Below are 25,726 nucleotides of genomic sequence, written 5' to 3' on the forward strand. Positions count from 1 at the left end.
TACTTTAACATCTCTCAGGTTACCATCATCTCCATGCTGCACTTTGTAGACCAGTGGATTGTCCGTCTGTCCAACATGGACCTGATGGTGGCTTCCATGTTCTAGTTGGTGTCATTCATAGAATGTTCTGTTCCAGCTGCTGGAGGAGAACATCCTCACTTTTGTGAAGAACGAGCTGAAGAAGATCCAGAAGGTTGTGAGTTCAGATTACCCAGAATGCTTAGAGAAAGAGGATGAGGAGGTGCTGGATGAAGAGCAGAGGAGGAGCAGAGAGGCCGTTGTGAAGATCTCAGTGCACTTCCTGAGGAGAATGAAGCAGGAGCAGCTGGCTGAGCGTCTGCAGAGCAGTAAGAGGATTTCTCTACAGACTTACCATGCTGATACATGAGACCTTCACTAATGTCTCCAGAGATGGACAGAATATATTCATAGTCATTCTGAGGAAAGACATGTTTATATCTGTTCTTTGACTCATTGATCTTCTTTGTTGTCTTCATTCAGGACTTCATGCTGCAGTTTGTCAGCGTGAACTCAAATCCAACCTGAAGAAGAAGTTCCAGTGTGTGTTTGAGGGGATCGCTAAAGCAGGAAACCCAACCCTTCTGAATGAGATCTACACAGAGCTCTACATCACAGAGGGAGGGACTGCAGAGGTCAATGAAGAGCATGAGGTCAGACAGATTGAAACAGCATCCAGGAAACCAGCCAGACCAGAAACAACCATCAGACTAGAAGACCTCCTCAAAGCCTCAGCTGGAGGAGAGGAACCAATCAGAACAGTGATGACTAAGGGAGTGGCTGGCATTGGGAAAACAGTCTTAACGCAGAAGTTCACTCTGGACTGGGCTGAAGACAAAGACCACCAGTACATACAATTCACATTTCCATTCACCTTCAGAGAGCTGAATGTGCTGAGAGAGAAGAAGTTCAGCTTGGTGGGACTTGTTCATCACTTCTTCAGTGAAACTAGAGCAGCAGGAATCTGCAGGTTTGAAGAGTTCCAGGTTCTGTTCATCTTTGACGGTCTGGATGAGTGTCGACTTCCTCTGGACTTCTACAACAATGAGATCCTGACTGATGTCACAGAGACCTCCTCAGTGGATGTGCTCCTCACAAACCTCATCAGGGGGAAGCTGCTTCCCTCTGCTCGCCTCTGGATAACCACACGACCTGCAGCAGCCAATCAGATCCCTCCTGAGTGTGTTGGCATGGTGACAGAGGTCAGAGGGTTCACTGACCCCCAGAAAGAGGAGTACTTCAGGAAGAGGTTCACAGATGAGGAGCAGGCCAGCAGGATCATCTCTCACGTCAATACCTCACGAAGCCTCCACATCATGTGCCACATCCCAGTCTTCTGCTGGATCACTGCTACAGTTCTGGAGGAGGTGTTGAAGACCAGAGAGGGAGGAGAGCTGCCCAAGACCCTGACTGAGATGTACATCCACTTCCTGGTGGTTCAGTCCAAAGTGAAGAAGGTCAAGTACGATGGAGGAGCTGAGACGGATCCACACTGGAGTCCAGAGAGCAGGAAGATGATCGAGTCTCTGGGAAAACTGGCCTTTGATCAGCTGCAGAAAGGCAACCTGATCTTCTATGAATCCGACCTGACAGAGTGTGGCATCGATATCAGAGCGGCCTCAGTGTACTCAGGAGTGTTCACTCAGATCTTTAGAGAGGAGAGAGGACTGTACCAGGACAAGGTGTTCTGCTTCGTCCATCTGAGTGTTCAAGAGCTTCTGGCTGCTCTTCATGTTCATCTGACCTTCTTCAGCTCTGGTGTCAATCTGCTGTCAGAACAAACAACCTCCCGGCAGTCTAAACGCTCTAAACCCAATCCTGAACCAATGCGTCTCTACCAGAGTGCTGTGGACAAGGCCTTACAGAGTCCTAATGGACACCTGGACTTGTTCCTCCGCTTCCTCCTGGGTCTTTCCCTGGAGACCAATCAGACTCTCCTACGAGGTCTGCTGACACAGGCAGGAAGTCGCTCACGCACCATTCAGAGAACAGTCCAGTACATCAAGGAGAAGATCAACGGGAATGTTTCTCCAGAGAAAAGCATCAATCTTTTCCACTGTCTGAATGAACTGAATGATGTTTCTCTAGTGGAGGAGATCCAACAGTCCCTTAGTTCAGGACATCTCTCCATAGAGGAACTGTCTCCTGCTCAGTGGTCAGCTCTGGTCTTCATCTTACTGTCATCAGAAGAAGATCTGGAGGTGTTTGACCTGAAGAAATACTCTGCTTCAGAGGGGGCTCTTCTGAGGCTGCTGCCAGTGGTCAAAGCCTCCAATAAAGCTCTGTAAGTACAGAGAGAGTTAGATTCCTACATCATGACTTAAATATGCTGCCATCTGTTATACTTACTGCTTTTTCTTCATCCCTATCCCTTCAGACTGAGTGGCTGTAACCTCTCAGAGAGAAGCTGTGACGCTCTGTCCTCAATTCTCAGCTCCCAGTCCTCTAGTCTGAGAGAGCTGGATCTGAGTAACAACAACCTGCAGGATTCAAGAGTGAGGTGGCTGGCTGCTGGACTGGAGAGTCCACACTGTGAACTGCAGACTCTCAGGTAAGATTAAGTTAGTTAGTTTAAGACATTTATGAAATTTCAGACAATCTACTCCATAGCATGAACACTATCCTTGTTCATCAGGATTTCAGACTTCATAAAACCCCTTTTCAGCAGAAAATCCGACTTATCTATGGATCTAATCTAAGAGACAAAAATTATTTTGTTTCCATCACATCATAAGATTCTTGTGAAACCAAAACATATGATACAGAGGGAATTAAAACACAATGTTCGTTCACAATGAAACATCACAGGGTCATCCTTTTAATCCTCTCATTTATGCTATGTGATGTTATTTTAATATCATTAGTTGAGGGAAATGGGAAAAGCAGAGATGTAAAAAAGAGTGAAAAACTTCTGAATTTCTGATGGTTGCTGATTTAAGGTGTAGATGGTAACTGACATTAAATTAGCAAATAAACATCCTTTTTAATGACTTCCCTTTTTTCGTAGTCTAGTCTATACTGGTATCTGTATAAACACCTCAAGTTAAATCCTATTTCATGTGAATTAGTTAACACAAATGTTATTTTTCTTCTTGTTGATTGTTGTCTATTCAGACTGAGTGGCTGTAACCTCTCAGAGAGAAGCTGTGACGCTCTGTCCTCAGTTCTCAGCTCCCAGTCCTCTAGTCTGAGAGAGCTGGACCTGAGTAACAACCACCTGCAGGATTCAGGAGTGAAGCTGCTGTCTGCTGGACTGGAGAGTCCACACTGTCACCTGAAGACTCTCAGGTCAGATTAAGTTAGTTAGTCTGAAATGTTATAAATGTCTTAAACTATCTACTCCACAGCATGAACATCATCTTTGTTCACCAGGATTATAGAATTCACAAAAACATTTTTCACCAGAAAATCAACCTCATCTATGGAGCCAGAAGATCTTATCTAAGAGATTAAACTAGGGACAAAAAATATTATTTTTTTACATCACATCATAGGATCCTTGTGTAACAGACACATTTGATAAGGAGGGAATTAAAACACAATGTTTGTTCACAATGAAACATCACAGGGTCATCCTATGGATTCTCTTATTATGCTGTGTGATGTTATTTTAATATTGTTAATTGAGGAAAATGGGAAAAGCAAAGGTGTCAAAGAGACTGAAAACTTGAATTTCTGGCGCTCCAGTGACAATCTGCTTGGAGTTTGATGGTTCCTCATTTAAGGTGTAGATGGTAACTGACATTAAATTAGCAAAAAAAGATCATTTCTAATCACTTTCCTTTTTTACTAGTCTAGTCTACACAAGTACTTGTATAAACACTCAAAATTAAATTCTATTTCATATAGAATTAGTTAACACAAATGTTATTTTTCTTGTTTGTTGTTGTCTCTTCAGACTGAGTGGCTGTAATCTCTCAAAGAGATGCTGTGACGCTCTGTCCTCAGTTCTCAGCTCCCAGTCCTCTAGTCTGAGAGAGCTGGATCTGAGTAACAACCACCTGCAGGATTCAGGAGTGAAGCTGCTGTCTGCTGGACTGGAGAGTCCACACTGTGAACTGGAGACTCTCAGGTCAGGATTAAACTAATGTCCATTTGTTGCCTTCATTTACATCCATGGAACATTTCTGATTTCCATAAAATTATTTATGCTTGCATGATTTAAATCAAAATGTATTTTCCAAATATTTCCGTGAAAATGTGGTTATTTTCAATAATTGAAATATTTGACATTATAGAGTTAGTAGTAATGTTATCAGATTGTTGATGTACATTAGTGGGCGTTTAGTTGTGACTGGAAACCATGTTAATGTGACCCCTCTGTACCTGGTAGTATCTCAGTACTGCAGTGACCTTTCAGTCCTCACAGCTCTCTCAGATCTTGTGACATGTGTCTTATTTTGTGTTTTTGCAGGCTGTCAGGCTGTCTGATCACAGAGGAAGGCTGTGCTTCTCTGGCCTCAGCTCTGAGCTCCAACCCCTCCCATCTGAGAGAGCTGGACCTGAGCTACAATCATCCAGGAGACTCAGGAGTGAAGCTGCTGTCTGCTGGACTGGAGGATCCTCACTGGAGACTGGAGTCTCTCAGGTATGAAGAGGCTGCAGCCACAGAACATCAGTCTGGTAGAGGAGGTAGCGCTGGAAACCTTTTCTCTGTCCCACTGTCAGCCTGGTTAATAAGACCCTGACACACCAAGCTGACCTCAAACTACCAGAGACTCATCAAACTGTTTGTGTCCCACATGAGACCATCAACACAGACAGAACTAGTGAGGAACAGTAGCCAGGATGAGCCTAAACAGGGAGGAAGGTGATGAAAACCTTGTTTCTCTGGAGCTTTGTCTTGTCTCCACGTTATAAGAGAGGACAGTGTCTCCTGACACGTTGACGGCATCATGGTGGGTTGATATGAGTCAACGTGGTCACGCTGCAGGTTTGTGGGCTCTTAACAACTCAAACAACACTTGAATGTTTAGATGCTGGTCCTCCGCCTCCAGTGTGTGTTAGTCCTTTAGTCCAGACATTATTATTAAGAGACAAATGTGGTGTAAATTTGTGGATTTAGCCCATGTGAGAAATCAAAATTACCTTGAGCTTGCTTTGTGATTAAGTATATATCACTAACTAGAATATAGAAAAAAGATAAAGAATACAGAAATCATCAGCACAAGTTGTAAGCACAGACAGAAGTCAAATGACTACAATTCAGCTGAAAAGGGACAGATGTTCCTTCCCCCAAAAGGAGCAGGAAGATCTGACAAAGTTGAAGAGGAGAACAGGAGCTTATATACACTTCAGGGAGGTTTGTGCTGCCTTAGCACAGGAGAGCCCACCCTCAAAGAGGAGTGTTGGAAAAGTACCAGATGATGTAGGGGTGACCCCGTGACCCTCCCTTTATGGACCCAGACAATCAACAACATCTAAAAGGTCAGTCAGGGCACGTATGGTTTCATCTGTGTCTTATCTCACCCTGGACTGCCTTAAGTCACCGGCTCACATCAAAGGTCACATTCCGTAGAGCCTCACCCCAGCAGGCTCAACAATTTTCCCCCAACAACAAACAGTCAGAAACAATCTGTTTAAAGCGTCTTGATGGATCATCACAGGAGGAACGTTTGGTGTTTTAAAGGAGTTCAGCTTCACCTGCATTTGATGCTCTGCAGACGGTTCCCTGGATGATAAGGCAAGGCAAGGCCATTTTATTTGTATTGCGCTTTTCATACAAAAGGCAGACTCAAAGTGCTTCACATACAATAAAGTGAAATAAAATGCAGGAATTAAGACAATTAAAAACAGCAAATAAAATTATAAATTAAAATCTTAATAATAAGATTTAATAATAAGAGTGGACTTGTTGAAGCTACAGGTGACAGTCGGCCACAGACGCTCAGTAAAGAACCAACAGCTGATGGTGGACCTGGAATTAGTATCAACTATATCGTAGAAATGAACAGAACATACCAAAAAAACCCTATCCAGATAAATGTTGCCATCCGGATGGAGTGAATGTGATTGTGGTTGGATGAGAAGTGTTGGGAGCGGCTAGGGGGTCGTATTAGGTTACTAGCAAATGAGGAACTCACTTATGCACATTAATAGAATTATTAATAATCACTAAGATACATCTCAGAATAAATAAATAACGGGGCACCACCCTGAGCTAACAGGGACCAATAACCAATACTATAAATCAAGTCTCATAATTGGTATTCACTCCTTGAGAGTGAAGATGTTCAAAGGAGTTAAGTTTGAGCACTGGCAATGTATGTCAACGGTCACCACCATATAAATGCACAAGTACACGCAGGAAAATGGTTCTTTAAAGTATATCAAGGTTTATTAACTCACAGGAACACAGGTGTGTGTGGGTGTGAGCACAAAGGGGGTGAAAGAGAGGGGGGGAGACCAGGGAGGTGCAGGGAAGGAATCATCTCTTACTCCCTTCCACTCTCTATAACTAACAAACCTCCCTCATTGACTAACTCTGTACCGGTTCGTCGCAATATTCGCTCCCTCTCTCCCTCCTCGCTGGCATCCTCTGTTCTATCAGCTCTCCCTTCAACTGATTCCTTCTCACTCTTGCATCCGAACGCTGCTGCAGAGACTCTCCTCTCAACTCTTTCCTCCTCTCTAGACTCTCTCTGCCCTCTTACGACACGACAGACTGGAAAATCCCCTCCGGCTCCGTGGCTGTCTCAACCGGTCCGTGCCATGAGAGCCACCATGCGAGCATCGGAAAGGAGATGGCGTAAATATAAACGACCTGATGACCAGCTTAAATTTCATGTCCAAACTTTTTCACTGAGGGCCACATACAGAAAAATATGCGAAAGGTTGGGCCGCTCACTAAAGTTAAGGTATATCACCTCTAGTGTATTAACAGTAATACAAATCAATCAATCAAATGTAGGTAAATTATGCTTGATAATTAAATAAACTTAGAGAAAAAAAACTGCATAAATCACATGTCTCCATTAATGGGTTTTCATTTTTTTTACAAAAAGGGTTGGCAGCTCATCCTCAGATTGCTTCTTCGTCAGGATGGGGACCCCCTTCACAGCCCCGTATAAAGAGGGAAGGCTTTATTTAACCTACTTATGCAAATCATTCATCAGCTAACGTGTTTTAGAAAATGTTATCAACTTTAATTGACTGCATTTATTAAGTAATTGGGCTTTTGAACACATGAATACTGTGTAATATATTTGAACTCGCCTACAATGGGAACAGTGTTGCACTTAATGGGAGCAGTGATGCTGCTCTGGACTGAAGGACGGCTGGCAGGTCACGAGTAAGTTTGCTGGTTGAGATGTGAAGGACATCACAGAGATGGCTGTCGCTCATTTTGGTTCTCAATCTGCTTTTGTTCAGAGTTAACAGAGAAAATGTTTGCTCGCATATGTATGTTGTGCCAAACAGACTGGTCATTCTTTTTGCGTGGCGTCGCATCAGAGGAAACGTGGCCTTTTCCAAGCTCCGGTAGAAGTCGGGTAGGGAGAGGAGCTGCATCTCGATGAGTTCTAATTGCAGACTCTCTTCCACTTCTTCTGCATCCAGCAGGAAGGGAGTTGAGAACAGCTTGATTTCTTTCTCAATGACAGAAACATCTTGGAAGCGCTGATTGAATTGTGTCATAAGAGTTGTGATCACAGAAACATATTTCCCCTTTTTAGCAGAGAGGTCGGCCTTTGGATGAGCACGTTTGATTTCGGACAGCGTAGGGAAGTGCGCAAGGTTGAAGTTGCGTAGTTGTGTCTCAAAAAGACGGAGCTTCGCACAGAAAGTTGTGGTACAAGCTGGTCTTTGCCTTGTAGGCTCTTGTTCAGTGAGTTAAGATGAGCAGTAAGATCAACTAGAAAGGCAATAAGGGAATAAAACCGCTTCAGCACGGAGCCGCGACTAAGCCAGCGCACGTCACAATGATAGAGTACGTCCCCGTATTCAGCATCGACATCAGATAGGAAAGCTTGATTCTCTGTGGTAGAGCCCTCGTGCTCGAATTATGTTGACAGTTTTCACAACTGTGGTCATCACATCGCCAAGCTGGACTGTCTTGGCACAGAGAGCTTCTTGGTGGATGACACAGTGCAATTTTACAGCCTCGCCTCCACTCTCTGGCACCTTGGCGCACACCATAGATGCCATTCCTTTGGGCTCGCCTGTCATAGCGGGAGCCCCGTCCGTTGCAACTCCACACAGCTCGTCCCATTTAGGTTCAATCTTGTCAATTGCACCTGACGCGGCTTCAAAAATGTCCTCACCCGTTGTTGTGCCCTTTAGACTCCGAAGATCAAGCAGCTCCTCCGTGATGCAAAAGTTATCGTCAACTCCCCTCAAAGAAATGAACAGTTGTGCGGCGTCTGTTGCATCTTTCATCACATGCAATGGAGTAAAAGTCAAAAGCACAAGCTTTATGTGACACTTGATTCTGTATGTTAGCTGACAAGTCTTCCATTCGACGCACAATTGTGTTTGTGGACATGCTCACGTTGTTGAATTCCTGCATCTTTTCCGGGCACATTATTCCAGCGACTTTAATGAGGCACTGTTTAACCAAGTCACCGTCTGAGAAAGCTTTCCCGCGGCGCGCTATGAGTTGAGCTACCTCATAGCTAGCTATTGTAGCGTTTTCTTGTGTGTTGTTAGCAGGGTAAAAGTACTGTTGTTGAGCCTGCAGGTTAGCTGCCATGTGCTGGACTTTGTCCTCTCGCTCAGCAGCAGTGTAGGACGTGAAGGTCGGATGCTTGGTTTCGTAGTGTCGTCGTACATTGGACTCTTTCATCACTGCAACCGTTTCATTGCAAATCAAACAGACACACTTCTCCTTGACTTCTTTGAAGAAATATTCATTTTCCCACCGTGTTTGAAATGTTCTGCATTCACTCTCATGAGACGGACTTTTGAACGTGAACTTCGTTGCTCGCGAGGAGAATCTCTGCTCGCGCTCGAAGGAGTTTTCTACGCGCTCGCTGTTGTTCTTTCTGACAGTAAGGGGGCGGAGCCAGTCACCATGGTCTCTACACCTGATTGGTTACAAACCCCGTCTTTGGATTGGCTGGAGTGATGCATTCACACAACTATAGAAGCCCATTTCCGCACTGAAGAAAGGGGATAGAAAGTCTAAATTATGACATAAAACGTTGTGAAAACACAAACGCCACCTTTATGTAACCGTAGTGGAGCGTAGATGACAACCAGCTACAAGCATCATTTACCATCATTACCGGCACATTAAGACCGATGCGTCCAGCTGAAGACATTCAGTCACTTGAATATCCAGAAGAATATGGAAGAGATTCCACTAACAAGTGCTACAGGCGGAATATGTGGGGGGGCGGTTACAGGCCAGTGGCTTTCTATTCAGAATGTTGGTCCCTGGGACAAAACCAGCTGAAAACCCCTAGAGGGGAAACATCCGTCTCACCTTTTTCACCCGTGACCCGTTTTCATGCCTGCATGTCACACTTAAATGTTTCAGATGATCAAACTAATGTAAATATTAGACACAGATAACGCAAGTAAACACAAAATGCAGTTTGTATCTTTAAGGGGAGAAAAGAATCCAAACCTAAATGGCCCTGTGTGAAAAAGTGATGAAAACATAAATGAAGTGAGGTTCATCACATCTTTGGAAAGCCCAGTTCCATTTCTCCAGCCACAGCCGTTCTCAATCTAGAAATCACTTAAATAGGAGCTGCCTGACAAAGTGAAGTAGACCACAAGATCCTCACAAGCGAGACATCAGGCTGCGATCCAAAGACATTCAGGAACAAATGAGGAACAAAGTCATTGAGATCCATCAGTGTGGAAAAGGTGACAAAGCCATTTGTAAAGTTTTGGGACTCCAGCGAACCACAGGGAGAGACATTGTCCACAAATGGGGACAACATGGAAACATGCACATTGTGTGAATACTGAATGGTCTGTATCTGCTTTATCTTTATGAACCAGTTGAATGTGAATGTTCCTTTGCACACGTCCCATGAAGCTTGATCTGTAGCATGACGTCATTTCTCCCGTTTGAATTCACATCTGGTGAAAGTACAGTGACACGTCCATTTCTTATTTGTTATCCATTCATCTTCTTCATGAATATATTCCAGCACCTCGTCGCTGTGTGACGCCTGACTGACAGTCTGTGGTCGTCTGTAAGTAGTGGTAGAAGAAGAAGAGGTGCTCCATGTGGACATGAAGGACAAAGCTGTGTGTGAGAGTGATGTAATGTCCATGTCTCCATGCTGCTCTGACCCCCCTCCTCCTTTCAGGGTGGAGCCTGATGGAGTCCGATGGTTGAGACCAGGTCTGAGGAAGTGTAAGTGTGCTTTGATTCATGAAGATTCAACCATCTTCACACTGTGACATCACTCATTCACCTCTGTGACGTCATCATCAACGTGTCAGTAGATGAACACATGATTAATAACTGCAGCTGTATTGTGTCTTGTTCTCTCATCAGATTCCTGTGAACTCACAATCGACACAAACACAGTAAACAAACGACTCAAACTGTCTGACAACAACAGGAAGGTGACATATGTGATAGAGGATCAGTCATATCCTGATCATCCAGACAGATTTGACTACTGTCCTCAGCTGCTGTGTAGAACTGGTCTGACTGGTCGCTGTTACTGGGAGGTCGAGTGGAGAGGAAGAGTTAATGTATCAGTGAGTTACAGAGGAATCAGGAGGAAAGGAGACAGTAGAGACTGTTTGTTTGGATACAATGATCAGTCCTGGTGTCTGAGATGCTATGATAGAGGTTACTCTGTCCGTCACAATAAGACAGAAACATTCATCACCTCCTCCTCCTCCTCCTCCTCCTCCTCCTCCTCCTCTGGTAGAGTAGCAGTGTATGTGGACTGTCCTGCTGGCTCTCTGTCCTTCTACAGAGTCTCCTCTGACACACTGATCCACCTCCACACCTTCAGCACCACATTCACTGAACCTCTTTATCCTGGGTTTGGGTCCTGGTCTGGTTCTGATTCCTCAGTGTCTCTGTGTCCTCTTCAGGAGGGAGAGTCTCCTCCTGGTGGAGAACCTTCCTCTCTGCTCACCACATAGTTCAGTCTGTACAGCTGATGGTGGTTCATGTGGGTGTAGATGCAGGTGGAGCAGGTGAGGGGTACCTGAGCTGGTCTGGACTCTGGGGGGTCCACAGCTCTCTGGGACTCAGATGGAAGTGTGAAAGAGCTCAGCTTAATGCTGCTGTGCTCCTTCAATCAATAGATGATCATTTAGATATTGGCTCCTAATTAGGCTTTAATCTTCATCTTTATGTGTTCAAGAAGACATTTTATAAGACGCTCTTTCATCTGTCCCCCCATATGAGACACATGTGTCCTTATGTGTGTGTGCGCTTCATCAGCAATAATAAAAACAAGGTGAAGAAGGAAAATATGAATGTGTAATTCTTTTTGAGCCCATTTTAACTTCAAATCTTTTTTAAATCTGTTGAGTGAAATCAAATCTAATTTCACATAATCAGGTTTGTTTTGAACAAGAAGCTTTTTAATGGTTCAGCAAACCTCTCAAGGAAATATTGAATATGCGTTACTTGTGTTTTTATTCCCTATAATGTAATTTACAACATTTACTCCATGTGTTACTTTAACAGAAATAGAATTGTTTGGCTCTAATGTTAATAAATGACTTTTATTGGAAACAACTGTACATGTTTAAACAGGCCATCAAATAAAGATGCTTTCAACACGCTGTATTATTTCTTTTGACATGAAATACTCTGATCCTTTTTAAAGATGCTGTACTATTGACTTTTGTACTGTTTCCTCCATAATATCTGTATTTATTCTACAGCCCTGTTGCTGTGTCAATAGCACAGAGGAAACATTGGTGGTGCAGCATGTTGAAGAAGGAAGTGAGTAAATAAAGAAATGAGTAATGAATAAGTTGCTTTATTAACCTTATTAACCTTCACGCAGAGCCGTCTCACAACAACACAAACTACTGAGCTCGCTACTTCAGGTGCAACTTGAAGCTTTCATTCTGCACCAAATATCACACTTAAGTCACCAACAAAAACACACAAAGCACAAGCACACATTTGATAACAGGGTGGAGTTTATCTCCTCACAAAGTGGAGTATTGAAAGTGTGTGTTGGACAGAAATATATATATAAATAAAAGTGATCAAATCTGCTGGGTGTAAAATATACATACAGCAACATGAATTAGCAGTTTTGGTGCCTTAGAACGTTGTGTCAATGCAATGAGCTTCATGGCCTCTTAACCTCTTGTGAGTGCTTATGAGTGACTACAGCTGGTGACTCTGAGGCATTTAAATAGAGCTCATTGGATACAAACGCCCACAAACGCTACAATGGGAAAGTCAAAGGAGCTCAGCATGGATCTGACAAAGCGAATCATCGACTTGACAAGTCAATGATTTTTATTTTAAATCCAAATATAGATAAATATTTATTGTCGCACCCAAAGCAGTTTCACCGTGATGATAAAGACACACAACTATTCACTGGAAATAAAAGAAAGAAAATAAATCATTTGCAACGTAGGCTATTTGCCATTTTATTTTGTTAATATATAGGCTATTTAATATGAACGAAATAAAACATACAGACACATTTAATAAAAAATTAAATGCATTGTATGCCTACTCACCAAAGACTGAGTATCTGAACACAAAATCCATCCTCCTTTCTTTCCTCAAGAAGACTTCAATGACTCTATCAGTGCGTTTAGTTCCACCAATAAGTCCTTTTCTCTCGACATGGAGGCTGATGCTGAAAGCCCAGTCTGTCCAGTAGCATTTCTGGAATACGGTTTGATTTGCTTTGAGGCGGAGAATGAGCGCTCGACAGAAGCCGTGGACACAGATAGTCACTGTCACACATGCCAGTGTGTGAAGTCGCCCCGTGTCCTCATTCACATGTTTCTGCTTAAGGAAATCAAGGAGATCAGACGGACTTTTCCCTTCAAAATGAGTAACAGCGTACATTACAGTCAGTTCTGTTTTTAGCTTGGACAGGTCGAACAGTGTTCCGTGTCTCCCTGTTAAGCTGGAGGAGGCCGTTTGCGGGGATTTCTTCCGGTAGGTCTGGAAGTGCTGGGGGTCCAGGAGGGAGAGGAACATTCATTTTTCGTGGTCTTGAAACCGGTTTCGTATAAGAATGTTGTCCAGAATATTGCTGTGGAGTTGTTGGTGGTACGTGCGGTGTCTTGCTCAGGGACACTTCAACTTGAGACACGGGGCAGCCGGGACTCAAACCTCCAACCTTGCGCTTCGCAGCACTCCCGCTGTACCCCCTGCACCACGAGGACCCGTCCCCGTCGTGGTCGTCATGGTGTTCCAGTAAGTGGGTAAAGGGCTCCTTTAGGGCAGCTCTCTTTTCAAACACGGCATTGACCAATCTAGATGTACATTGCCACCTCGTTGGTGCAGCCTTAGGAAGACGGCGCTTGCAGATGTCATCCAGCAGCTGTGTGCGCTTAGGGGATCGTGAGAGAAAGGCTGCAAGGCCGTTGAGGTTGGCCAGGAAGACCTTCTTTAAGCTCTGAGGCTCCTTGAGTCAGTCCTAAATGGAATCGATGTGCATAGCAGTGAATGAATAAGGCCATCGGTGCCCTCTCCTTAACTTCAGCCTGCACCCCATTGAGGCCAGATGCCACGACTGCTGCGCCATCAAAACACTGCCACAACTTTATCCACACTACATTCATTTCCCTCCAAGAAACGGAAAATAAGAGCGGCAATGTCATCAGCCCGCTGGCCGCTTGTCACATCTTGAAATGGGATGAATCGCTCCTTGACTCCTGTGTCCGTCACATAACGCAGGACGAGTGGGAGCTGTGCTGCATTTCTCACATCTGTTGTCTGGTCCTCCATAACAGCAACAAAGGGAGCTTTTTAATCCCCATTCTGATCTCTTCTCCCATCACTTCAGCAATAGCATGAATTAGGTCATTTTGTATTTTGCCTGACGTCCCAATGAAGACTTGCTTAGTGGACAGGTGCTATCGTAAATCTGTGTTGCTTTCAGAAAAGAAAGAAAGAAGCTCCACGTAGTTCCCTTTGTTTGTGGAGTCAAACTTTCCTCGTGTCCCCTAAATGAACGTCACGATCAATGAGTCTTTTCAATATTTCCCTATTTTTCTTCACCTCTTCATGGTGCAGCTCCGTTGCCCTGCGCGCTGGTTCGTTGAGCTGTACATCCACTCGGGTGTCCCTAAAGGTTTTGAAAAGCACCGTTGCTTGTAAGTGTCCAGCCGTACTTTGGTGTCTGGTTGCTGCCTTGGTTAGACAACTCAAGTTAGCAAAGCCAGTGTGGCTCCAAACACCAACTCCATCACTGGCAAATAACAGGCATTCCCAGCAGTCCAGTTTGCAGAGCTTCTCGGGGCCTGTGAGCCGTTGATGGCGCTCGTAGTTGGAACGAAGAAAGTGGCGAACGAACCCCTTTCCCGCCTGTGACGGGCTTTGTAGCGTCGGCCTCGGGCGACCTCTCGGTATCAAATCGGTATCTTCTCCTCCTTCTGCCATTGTGGGTTAGAAAAACAGCTTAGTAGACTACTAAGCTGTTCATTGGAATTAAGATTTAATAGTAGTACACAAATTAATTCAGTTTCCTAGTTCTGAGGTTCTGCATGGACCAGCTCATATAGGACCCGCCTCTCAATATTGGTAATCCAATCAAAAGACGTGCACGCACTACGAGGCCGACATACAAAACACATTCAACGTAACGACAAGAGACACACGTGCTTTAAACACACAGGGAAGGCGCAGGTGATTGGACACAGGTGGAAATACAGGTGGACACAATCAGGGACACGGCGGACAATCGCAGGGCAGGAAGTGAAGCTAACCCAGGGACACAAGAGGCAGGAAACTACAAACCCACACAAAGTCCTCTCTGGTAGAACGGGTGAGGAGGCCCTCATCCGGCCCAGTGGGATTAGGATATTTTCTAATGTCCCTTATCGCTTTCAGACCCAGTTGGGTCTCTACGTTGGTGTAGAGAGAATCAACGTCGATGGAGAAAAGCATAACACTAGATTAATAAAATGTTCCTAATCACTTCATAGGTGTCTTTTTATATATCTTTCATGCTTTTGGGACAAGCGGTTATTATGGATATCAATAAACTCTTCTACGAGACACAGTCTCTGCCGGTGGGAATCCGATGTGGGACCGTCCAGGTCTCTGGTCTAATTAAGGTGGTTAATGGGTTCTGGGGTAAGATTCCTTCAGGTGGATGAAGGGCTGGCGAGAGAACTCTGTGCTATAGTTGAAATGGTTCATCAGTTTAGATTTTCTGTGATAACTATAAAGGTCTCTGCAGAGCATCTATTTGTCCATCACTAGTGGAGCAGGAATGAAGTAGAAGCTCTTCTCCAGCAGTCCTTCATCCCCCTGATATAATAATCATCTTTTATCAGCATGTGGCTTGAATTAAATTGCACTGTTCTGATGACCATCTGGTGCTCGAATTCAAACCTTCAAACAGAACTTTGACTATTGACACATTGGGTGAACACCAACTCATTTATAGTCTGGTTATTGGCCCCTGATCCCAGGGTGGTGCCCCGTTATTATTTGTTAAATACTATTAATTTGAATAGTTTAATGTTTCTACCTGCTGATAAACAGGAACCTGCCAGATGTCAACAGGTGCCATTGCTTTTTAACTTTAATAATGTGTGATAGTTTGATAACAAATAAGCTTATTACACTTTTATTCACCACATTTGTGTGTAAATGTTGAATATTGAACCACAAATTAGTTTGATACCTTTTTACAGTATTTTTTACTAATTTCCTGAATGAACAAATACATACTGTGAAAATGAGTCAAAGTATAGTCCTACTAGTTTTAGTGTACCTGAGCACAGTACTACTAAGTACATTGTGGGGATGCTGACCACTGTGGCACGGCTGCTTCTCAGTGTGCTCCTCAGGCTTTGCCTCTGTGTTCTTTGGGCCTGATGCTGAAGGTCCACCTGGATTATTTCCTCCTTCCTCCTCTTTGGGCGTTTGTACCTCCTGCTGCACCCTGCTCTCCAACACCACCTGACCCTCCACATTTGTCTTCATCTCCTGTCCTGAATTGTGTCTCTTTGGCTGTGTCTCCTCTGCTGTGTCCTTCTCTTGCCGGCCACTCTCCCCTGCCTCCTTCTGGACCTTTTCCTCCAGGTCTTCCAGAACACCAACACGCATTAACAAAAGCAATATTCTCTATGATGTTGCTTCATTTGACATCACTGCAGCACTCAGAAGACGTTAGGATGAAGCTGCTGCTGCTCACAGGCTGATTCACATGATTATCAGAAGGAAGTAAAACCCAGACTGTACCTGTATTTGTCAGAAGGTAATTAGTCCATGGACATGCATTTATTAAATAAGGACATGATAAGGTAAGCAGTGCTACAATGTCTTCTCACAGCTAATACGCTTAGCTGCTTCTCACATGTGTGTTTGATAATGTGGCCCCCCGGACTGGAAGGAGCCCTGTAGAGAGTGACAGATGATACCAGGTGGTAAGTATGGGCACCTTTGGTTGCCTGGTTCTTCCACGTCTCCCTGTTGTGGTGAATCTCCTTGTTCCATGTGACCTTGAAGCCCTTGAAGTCCACCGTGGTCAGAGAGCAGCTGCCCTCTGAGCCTGTACTCTTCACACTGGACCTCTTTCCATCACTGCCACTGACACTGTGGTCACTGTGGACAGTGTAGACACGTGCACACAAACACACATCCTGTCAGACGTGTTGAGGTAGAAAGCTGGTGCCTCTTATTGGACAAAGCAACGCCGTCAACGTTACCCTTCAAAGTAAAAGCATCAACGTGTTGACATGTAAATGGATGTAAATATTGTTTCCTAGCGTGTTTAGATGATAATGCAGCCGTGCTCTTCATGCTTAAGGTTATAGTGTATTAAAGTACTAGTTTCCTTAAATAAACAGTGTGTAGCGTATCGGGGATCTGTTGATGGAAATTGAATAGATTCTTACTATATGCTGGTTTTTAATAGTGTTAAAACTATCTAGGGAGGGTGGTCATGTTCCTACGGTGGCCCAGAATGGACACATGGAAACAATTGAAATTGGGCCTTTTGAAGGTCTGTTTTAGTTTCTATCTGTGACTTCCTGTCTTGGTAGTAGCGATCTGATGAGATGAGGACGTCAGCCGATGGTCCGTGAGGGGAAGACGGGAGCAGGTTGGGGACGGCTGATCTACACCACAGGATCATCTAAAATAAGTGTTTGTAATCTTCTGTTTGTCACCTCCAGCGTCTGAAGGCAGCCGTTCCAGATCGCGATGCCTCCTCAACAAGCGGAGTCACAGTTTTCTCCATCATTTCTGTCAGCACTGTAAATGTTGGTTCCACCATGAAGTCAATGAATCCTGCCGGATACGGAAGACACGCCCACTTAACAGATTCACTTCACCTTGTTGATTCTAATTTGTGTCGACATGTTTTTACTATTTGATAGTAACTAAATAATCACTTAGTTTTCAAGCTACTTCCACACGCACAACAACTAGATACGAATGTTGGTCCAGCGTATAAACATCTGAACTTTTCTCCCAAATGAATCGATATACTGGGACAACGGTTTCCATAACAGAGGTACACTGGAGCAGACTGTTCATTAGATAGCAGATAAACAAACAAGCAGCTTTGTGGTGTAAATGATTCTTATTCGTCACTAGTGCAGAGCCATGTGGAGTACTGCATAAATGAAAAGGCCGCTCATTGATTCAAAGCGGTCACCTGTCTAAAGAACTCCTCCAGAAGGGATGTGGTCCAGCGATGATGGAGGTCCCAGCGTTTGGCAGGGTGGCTGATGTCAGCAGTGTGCAGTAGCAGGGACGAGGCCTTTGCTTTGTCGGGCCTGCAAGTCCAGTCCAGTTAGTGGACGCGGCGCGTGAAGGGTTGTAAAGCAGAAACAATCATGGTTTGATAGTTTCAGCATTGTGAAGGACTGGAGTGACTGGCAGCATGAGGCGGGACGGACCCAGACGTGAAACACTCACGCCTCATGTTGCTGCAGGTGGCTTTTCATCGCGTTGATCTGCTGGAAGTGGCAGGACATGTCTGTGGCCAACACCATCTCCACCACCAGAGCCCGAAGCTCTCTGAAAGAGGGCAGGCAGTAAAACATTCATGCTCCTACAGAAGGAATCTTAGATGAAGCTTGGGGAAAGTTTAATCAGAGGAGACTGAGATGCTTTCATCCTGTTGCTGTCACTTCTATATTTCTGCAGCAATGCAGTGCCAGATCGATGCAACTCTGCCCCAAACTACTCAACTTGTCCCTAAAATGAGTCATTTGATTCTGCTTGACTGTAAAATAAGGTGACGTGTTTCTCCCTGGTATCATCAGCTGTAGCTCCCTCTAAGCACCAGTAGGAGGCAGTATTTTAGAAGCAATGACTTGCACTGTAATCTGGGGGTTGTATTGTGCAGTGAATTATTATTTGAAGTCATTGAATGGAAACAGCGGTAAAAAAGGACGTCCCTTCAGCTGCAGCGCTCTTCTCTTACCTCCACTCGTCTTTGGAGAGATTAGACAGAATGTTCATGTCATCACTGTGCTGTAGAAGGAGATATGCAGCACTGACGTGGTAGTTCTCCAGAACAGCTCGGTCATTGTACAACATGGCGGTGTCTGACCTGCAAATGCGACACGGCTACTTCAGAAATGATCTCCCTCACCGTCATCGTGATAATGCCAACAATGTATGAGGTAAAGCTGCTATCATTCATAGTAGGCTTTTTATTAGGTCACCTGTTAGATCTCTCTTCATGCTCCAGTGTTGTCCACTGTCCTCAGAGACTGCAGGGATTGAAATGCTACAAACGATGCTACGTGGGAATTACCTTGTCTGAATATGGAAGTTATTGGTGGTCCCTGTGTGCTCGTAGTCATGAATGGCAGCTGCAAAAATGATGGCAAAGATCTCCAACTCACTGAGCCAGTGCTGAAGGAGAGAGGCAGACAGACGAGGAGGAACGTGTCAATCGGGAGATGAAGATTAAAAACCCGTCCTGCTTAACGTTGTGCGGTTCTCCTGCTGGAAGTGAACCAGCACAGAGTCTCTTTGCCAGTTGTCAGTGTGCCTGAACCACCTCGGTTGTTTTCCAGTCGCACCTCAACTCAAATGAAAGCAAATAGAGCTCTTCACCAAGAGGATCTGGTGCAAAGTGCCTCACTGAGTGCTGGAGGTCACTGTGCGAGGAGGCCAACAGGACAACATCACATCAGCACCAGCAGAGAGGAGATGGAGACCCCCGACCCGAGGTCCTCCACCCCCGGGTGCGCCTAGATATCCTGTCCATGAAAGTCACCAACTGGAGAGTCAAAAGCCTTCTCCGTCCACAAAGCACATGTAGACTGGTTGGGCAAACTGCCAGGACCCCCCCAGTAGTCTCGGGAGGGTAAAGAGCTGGTCCACTGGTCCAAGACCGGGACGGAATGAGCACTACTCTGCTTGAGTCCAAGGTTCCATATGCTGTGATATGAGTCACTGCCTCCCCAGCATAGTCTTTCCCCAGAAAGGTGAAAGTGTGATATCCCCTTCAGCAACTCACGGCGAGTCCCATCCAGCCCCGGCCTTGCCCCCATGCAGCTTTCTGACCCCCGTAGTGACCCACAGGCACGTGGAGGCGGGGCTTGTACCTTTTAATAACACAATGTCTGCATTGTACATGTGGTGCTGCTATAGTCCCTAGACAGCCGGCATGAGGGATTGTTGATGCATTATTTCAACGCAAATTAAGTTGGGTGGTGCTTGTGCTTGAGGGAGGGGCCTCTGTTTATTGCGGCCTTGGTTACCTGAGAAGGAGTCTTATTTAGGTTTTAACCATGATTTAAATCTATGTTTTGTCTTTACTTTACTGATTCACTGAACTCTTTCTTCAGTTCTTTCTTTGCTGTAACAACCTACATCAATAAAAGTCACCAAAGTCACTTAAAGCTCCAGTTTGTCATGCAGCCTTTCATCCATTTACAGTCAGAGACAACACTAACTTTGCTATTGCATCATTATTATCTACCTGTCAGTCATCATTCATCCCGTCCCGATTGGATTTTGAGGTAGGAAAGCTGTGATGAGTGACTTGTGAGATCCACTGAGGAAGTCTGCAGGCACTTTTGAAAAGCGTATTGCATTGTGCTTTTACCCCACCCTGAACGTACCACCATGCCGGTCTTGAAGAGCAGGTAATGAATGGTCTGTGTGACATCAGCCGCATGCGTCAGGTTGTGATAGGGATTCTTGTGTTTGCTGTAGTCCACTTCCAACGATTCCACGAAGGATATGAGGGCACAAACAGGGACCTTCAACAGAAGACAAGGAACAACCAGTTGCTTTGCAGAATTGTAGAAGCAATACAGAGAAGTTGTTCTTTTGAACCCAGTACGTTCCCATCAATAGTTCTGCTGTCGCTGACATTGCGCTCATTACATACACAGCGTCTTGTCAAAATGAACATACCTTGAAACGGTTGATCAAGTCATATCTGGTGAATAGCTCATAGAAGACAAATTTCAGAGCGTGGTCCCCACTAGCATCGTTCAGTGCAAACACATCGAAAGACCACATGTCCACATGCTAGAAAAGACACACAGAAGCTTTATTAGCACGTGAATGTCCACATAACGGTTCAACTGTTCATTTCTAGGATTCCTTTGTTAAGGTACCATCGATAAGAAAACATAAAAACACCAGTTACAATTTAGTCTGGAGGATTTTGTACTGATATAGAATTTAAAAAATGGGAACTCGTTATTGAATTCTAGCTTCTTTTGTTATCCTGCACCTGCAAAATCTATGGATTTGTGTGTTGAGATCAGTTTATATGTTACTGCTGAAGAAATATTCTGTCAGGCAGGAAGGAGGAGGACTCGGACGCAGAGGGTTCAGCTGATATTGCTTTTTATTAATAACAAGAAAAAACTGAAAATCTCTCTTAACGAGGAAACAAAGGTCGCGATCAAAGTTCAAAAGGAAAAAACTCAAAATCTCTTAATGAGGAAAAAAGGTTGAGATCAAAATTCAAAAGGCAAAAACTCAAAATCTCTCTTAAACGAGGAAATGTAACAGGGATCAAAAGGACGTGACAAACGTTATCGGACTTGACTTGACTCGTGACGTGAGGGCTGGTGTGCAGGGCAAAACAACAAGACACACTGGCACAGGACAAGGGGCGACGCAGACTATAAGTACCCATGAGGGAGTTGTGGGAACAGGTGGACACAATCAGGAATCAGGGGAGACAATCAGACTGGTGACACATGAGGAAGGGCAAGGGACCTGAAACGAGAGGGAGTTAGTTTCCAAAATAAAACAGGAAGTCAAAAAACAACTGGAGACAGGACAAAAACGCAACTTGACATACAGGTGTGACATTACCCCCCCCTCAAGGCCGAATACCAGGCGGCCTTGGAATGTCCGGGTGTGCTCTATAAAAATCTCGAATGAGATCCGGGTCCACTATGAAGCTAGACGAGACCCATTGTCGTTCCTCTGGGCCGTAGCCCTCCCAGTCCACGAGGAACTGCCTGCCCAGTCCCCGCTTACGTACCGCCAGCAGTTTCCTCACCGTGTAGACCGGCCCCCCCTCGACCATTCGAGGGGGTGGGGGTGGCTTGGGGTTTGGCACCATTGCGCTCTCCTTCGCTGGTTTGATTTTGCTGACATGAAAAGTTGGGTGTACCCTCAGGGACCGGGGCAGACGGAGGCGCACAGCTGCTGGATTGATAATCCTCGAGATGGGGAACGGGCCGACAAAGCGAGGGGCCAGCTTTCGTGATTCGACCTGCAAGGGTAGGTCCTTGGCTGAGAGCCATACTCGCTGGCCGGGCTGGTACACTGGGGCCGGTCTCCTCCTGCGGTCCGCTGCTTTCTTCACTCTGTCCCCTTGTCTGATCAGCGTCTGGCGTGCCGCTGCCCAGATGCGGCGGCAGCGGCGGACCAAGGCCTGGGCGGAGGGCACAGACACCTCTGGTTCGGACTCGGAAAACACAGGGGGTTGGTAACCAAAAACGCAATGGAAGGGAGACATGCCAGTGGCGGAGGTGGGAAGGGAGTTATGGGCGTACTCTACCCACGTCAGGTGTTCGCTCCATGACGCAGGGCTCTGGGCCACCAGGCACCGGAGGCTGGTTTCCAGTTGTTGATTGAGGCGCTCCGTCTGTCCGTTGGCCTCGGGATGGTACCCCGATGTGAGGCTAGCTGTGGCTCCGATGAGCTTACAGAACTCCTGCCAGAACCGCGAGACAAACTGGGGCCCCCTATCGGACACAATGTCTCTGGGGAACCCGTGGATCCTAAACACGTTGTTCATCATGCAGATAGCGGTCTCTTTAGCGGTGGGCAGCTTGGGTAGGGCTAGGAAGTGTGCCATCTTTGAAAATCTATCCACCACGGTCAACACCGTGGTGTTCCCCTTGGAGGTCGGTAGCCCCGTGACAAAATCCATCGAGATCTCTGCCCACGGCCGGGACGGGATGGGCAGCGGCTGTAGCAAGCCTGTGCGGGCTCTGGAGGAGTTCTTGTTCCTGGCGCAGACGGAGCATGCCTCAACGTACTCCCTGACCTCCGGCTCCATGGACGGCCACCAGAACCTCTGCGTGATGGCGAACATGGTCCGACGTACGCCCGGATGGCAGGTGAGCAAAGACGAGTGAGCCCAGTGGATCACCTGTGGGCGCAGATTAATAGGGACAAACAGACGATTATCTGGGCACCCACGAGGTGGGGGGGTCTCACCGTTGGCCTGCTTCACCTTGGTCTCTATAGGCCAGGTAACCGCTCCAACCACACAGTGTAGTGGGAGGATGGGCTCAGGTTCCCTGGCCACGGGCTCCGGGCTGAAAAGACGGGATAAGGCGTCAGGCTTGGTATTTCTTGATCCCGGTCTGTAGGAAAGGGAAAAATCAAAACGGTTAAAAAACAAGGACCAGCGGGCTTGACGGGAATTCAAACGCTTGGCCTTCTTGATGTACTGCAGGTTCTTGTGGTCTGTCCAAACCAAAAAAGGGTGCTGTGCCCCCTCGAGCCAGTGCCGCCACTCCTCCAGCGCCGCCTTCACTGCCAGCAGCTCACGATCTCCCACGTCGTAGTTCCGCTCCGCTGCAGTCAGTCGTCGCGACAGGAAGGCACAAGGATGAAGCTTGTTGTCAGACTCTGCTCGCTGGGAGAGAATGGCCCCGATCCCATTATTGGAGGCGTCCACCTCCACCACAAACTGGCGAGCCGGATCAGGGAGCGTGAGGATGGGTGCTGTAGTGAAGCGCCGCTTAAGCTCCTGGAAGGCTGCGTCTGCCTCGGCGGACCAGTGAAACGCCACCTGCGGGGAGGTAAGAGCATGGAGCGGGGCTGCTGTCGCGCTGAAGCCTCTGATAAACCGCCTGTAAAAGTTAGCAAAACCGAGAAATTGCTGTACCTTCTTGCGGCTATCAGGAGTTGGCCACTCTACTACCGCGCTTACTTTAGCCGGATCCATCTGAACCCTCCCAGGGGCTACGATAAAGCCCAGGAAGGCGACAGTATCGGCATGAAATTCACTCTTTTCCGCCTTCACATATAACCCGTTGTCTAAGAGACGTTGCAGGACGAGTTCAACATGGTTCCTATGGGTGTTTAGGTCGGGGGAATAAATCAGAATGTCATCTAAATACACATACACAAACTGGTCTAAAAAGTCTCTTAACACATCGTTTATCATCGCTTGAAAAACTGCTGGGGCGTTTGTGAGACCAAAGGGCATGACCAGGTATTCATAATGTCCAGACGGCGTGTTGAATGCCGTTTTCCACTCATCCCCTTCCCTAATGCGAACCAGGTGATAGGCGTTGCGTAAGTCCAGTTTGGTAAAAATCTGCGCCTGTTGAAGCTGGTCGAATACTGAGGTCATGAGAGGTAGAGGGTATCTGTTCTTAACGGTTATGTCGTTGAGCGGGCTGTAGTCAATGCAGGGGCGAAGGGTTCCATCCTTCTTTCCCACAAAGAAAAAACCTGCCCCTGCTGGGGACGAGGAAGGTCGGATCAACCCCGCCCTCAGGGAGGATTCGATGTAGTCCTTCATGGCCTGCCTCTCGGGCCCGGAAACAGAGTAAAGACGGCCCTTCGGGATGGTGGAGCCGGGCAGAAGGTCAATGGCGCAGTCGAACGGGCGATGAGGTGGTAGAGCTGTGGCCTTGCTCTTACTAAAAACCTCAGCGAGGTGGTGGTAGCAGCTTGGAACTTGAGTCAGATTGGTGATCTCCGAGTCTGTGACAGGGTGAGTGGCGACACGGTTTAGCGTGGGGTTCTTCCCTTGGGGGCATGATTCCCGACATTGGGTCCTACAACCCTCCCCCCATACCATAATGTCCCCGGTGCGCCAGTTTATGTGTGGGTTGTGATGAATTAACCATGGGAACCCGAGGATGAGATGGTGCAGAGGTGAGTGTATTAAATACAGCTGTATGCGCTCCCAGTGATTGGTGATGCGAAGCTCCACCGGTTCTGTAACATGGGTTATAGTGAACAATGCACTTCCATTAAGTGCGCTCGCTTTAACCGGTTTACTCAATGGGTCAACCCGAAGCCCCAGTCTTTGTGCTAACCCCCAGTCGATTAGGCTCTCATCTGCCCCTGAGTCAATCAATACCCCCAGCTCTAGGTTCTTATCCCGGTGCTTAATCCTCACTGTGGTCAATCGGCGTGGAGTAGGAGTTACTTCGGCGACTTGACTCACCGACTGGTTGGCCTTTACTGGACAGGCGGTGATGAGGTGGCCACGCTCGCCGCAGTAAAAGCATCTGCCCTCCTGGTAGCGTCGCTGTCGTTCCTCTTGAGAGAGCCGGGCCCTCCCCATCTGCATGGGCTCCTCCTCGCCTCCGGCACGGGTTCTTGAGAGTCGCTCAGGGGAGGTTTGACGCGATGCGGCGCCCCAGAGCGTCGGGGAAGAGCCAGGTGCAGCGGGTGTCCCTCTGGACCCACGCTGCCGCCTCCGTTCCTGTAGGCGGTTGTCGGTGCGGATGGCGAGGGCGATGAGGGAATCGAGGTCCAGAGGCAGGTCCAATGGGACCAAGAGGTCCTGGATCTGGTCGGAGAGCCCACTCAGAAAAACATCGTAGAGGGACGTGGTGTTCCACCCACTCTCCATCGCCAGGGTGCGAAAACGTATGGCGTATTCACAAACGGACTGTCCACCTTGCTTTATCTGACTGAGCTCACGAGCCCTTTCTCGGTCTGTTGCCACAGGGTCAAAAACAAGTCTGAGAGCGTCGGCAAACTTCTTTGGTGATGAGCAAACTGCCGAACTCCTAGCCCACTCAGCGGTGGCCCATGCCTTGGCCCTTCCCGTGAGATGGGACATCATGAAGGCAACCTTGGACCGTTCTGTGGGAAAGTGCATCGGAGAGTGCTCGAAGTGCATTTCACATTCAATGATGAAGGACCTACTTTGTCCGATGGTTCCGGAGTATCGTTCCGGAGGTGCCAGCCTCGTGCACGCATCTGCTGGTGTGGCTACGGGAGGGGGCTCAGACGGCGTGGGGGGTTGTTCGGGAGAAGCCGCGGGGTTCCTGGAGAGCAAGGTGAGAATTTGTTCTACCTGACTGTTTAGGAGTCCCACCTGCGTGGTCATGGCAGTCTTAAATCCCTCCTGGCTTTGAGCAAGTCCCCGAACCCCTCGATCGAGGTCAGCAACAAGGTCTTCATGCTGCGCCAGTCTTGATG

At 46.6% G+C, this 25,726-nt stretch overlaps 2 protein-coding genes across 2 annotated transcripts in view; one reads left to right on the forward strand and one right to left on the reverse strand.

Annotated features, from left to right (window-relative positions):
- The window catches only part of LOC144390233 (uncharacterized), a 145,473-nt gene extending 133,746 nt beyond the window's left edge, over positions 1-11,727 (forward strand). Inside the window, exons 7-14 of the mRNA XM_078096675.1 lie at positions 137-347; positions 502-2,302; positions 2,396-2,569; positions 3,133-3,306; positions 3,917-4,090; positions 4,433-4,606; positions 10,284-10,330; positions 10,475-11,727. Of these exons, the coding sequence (XP_077952801.1) occupies positions 137-347; positions 502-2,302; positions 2,396-2,569; positions 3,133-3,306; positions 3,917-4,090; positions 4,433-4,606; positions 10,284-10,330; positions 10,475-11,079 (3,360 nt within the window). The 3' untranslated portion in view covers positions 11,080-11,727. The remainder of the gene's footprint in view (positions 1-136; positions 348-501; positions 2,303-2,395; positions 2,570-3,132; positions 3,307-3,916; positions 4,091-4,432; positions 4,607-10,283; positions 10,331-10,474) is intronic.
- The window catches only part of LOC144390310 (dual specificity calcium/calmodulin-dependent 3',5'-cyclic nucleotide phosphodiesterase 1C-like), a 442,515-nt gene that overhangs the window by 18,510 nt on the left and 398,279 nt on the right, over positions 1-25,726 (reverse strand). The window contains exons 8-12 of the mRNA XM_078096801.1: positions 20,194-20,334; positions 18,876-18,976; positions 18,540-18,668; positions 18,029-18,130; positions 17,766-17,886 (exon numbers count right to left, since the gene is read on the reverse strand). Coding sequence (XP_077952927.1) covers positions 17,766-17,886; positions 18,029-18,130; positions 18,540-18,668; positions 18,876-18,976; positions 20,194-20,334 — 594 coding nt within the window. The remainder of the gene's footprint in view (positions 1-17,765; positions 17,887-18,028; positions 18,131-18,539; positions 18,669-18,875; positions 18,977-20,193; positions 20,335-25,726) is intronic.

Source organism: Gasterosteus aculeatus, chromosome 21 (genome assembly GCF_964276395.1).
Source record: "Gasterosteus aculeatus chromosome 21, fGasAcu3.hap1.1, whole genome shotgun sequence".
In the NCBI taxonomy this organism is placed as follows: Eukaryota; Metazoa; Chordata; class Actinopteri; order Perciformes; family Gasterosteidae; genus Gasterosteus; species Gasterosteus aculeatus.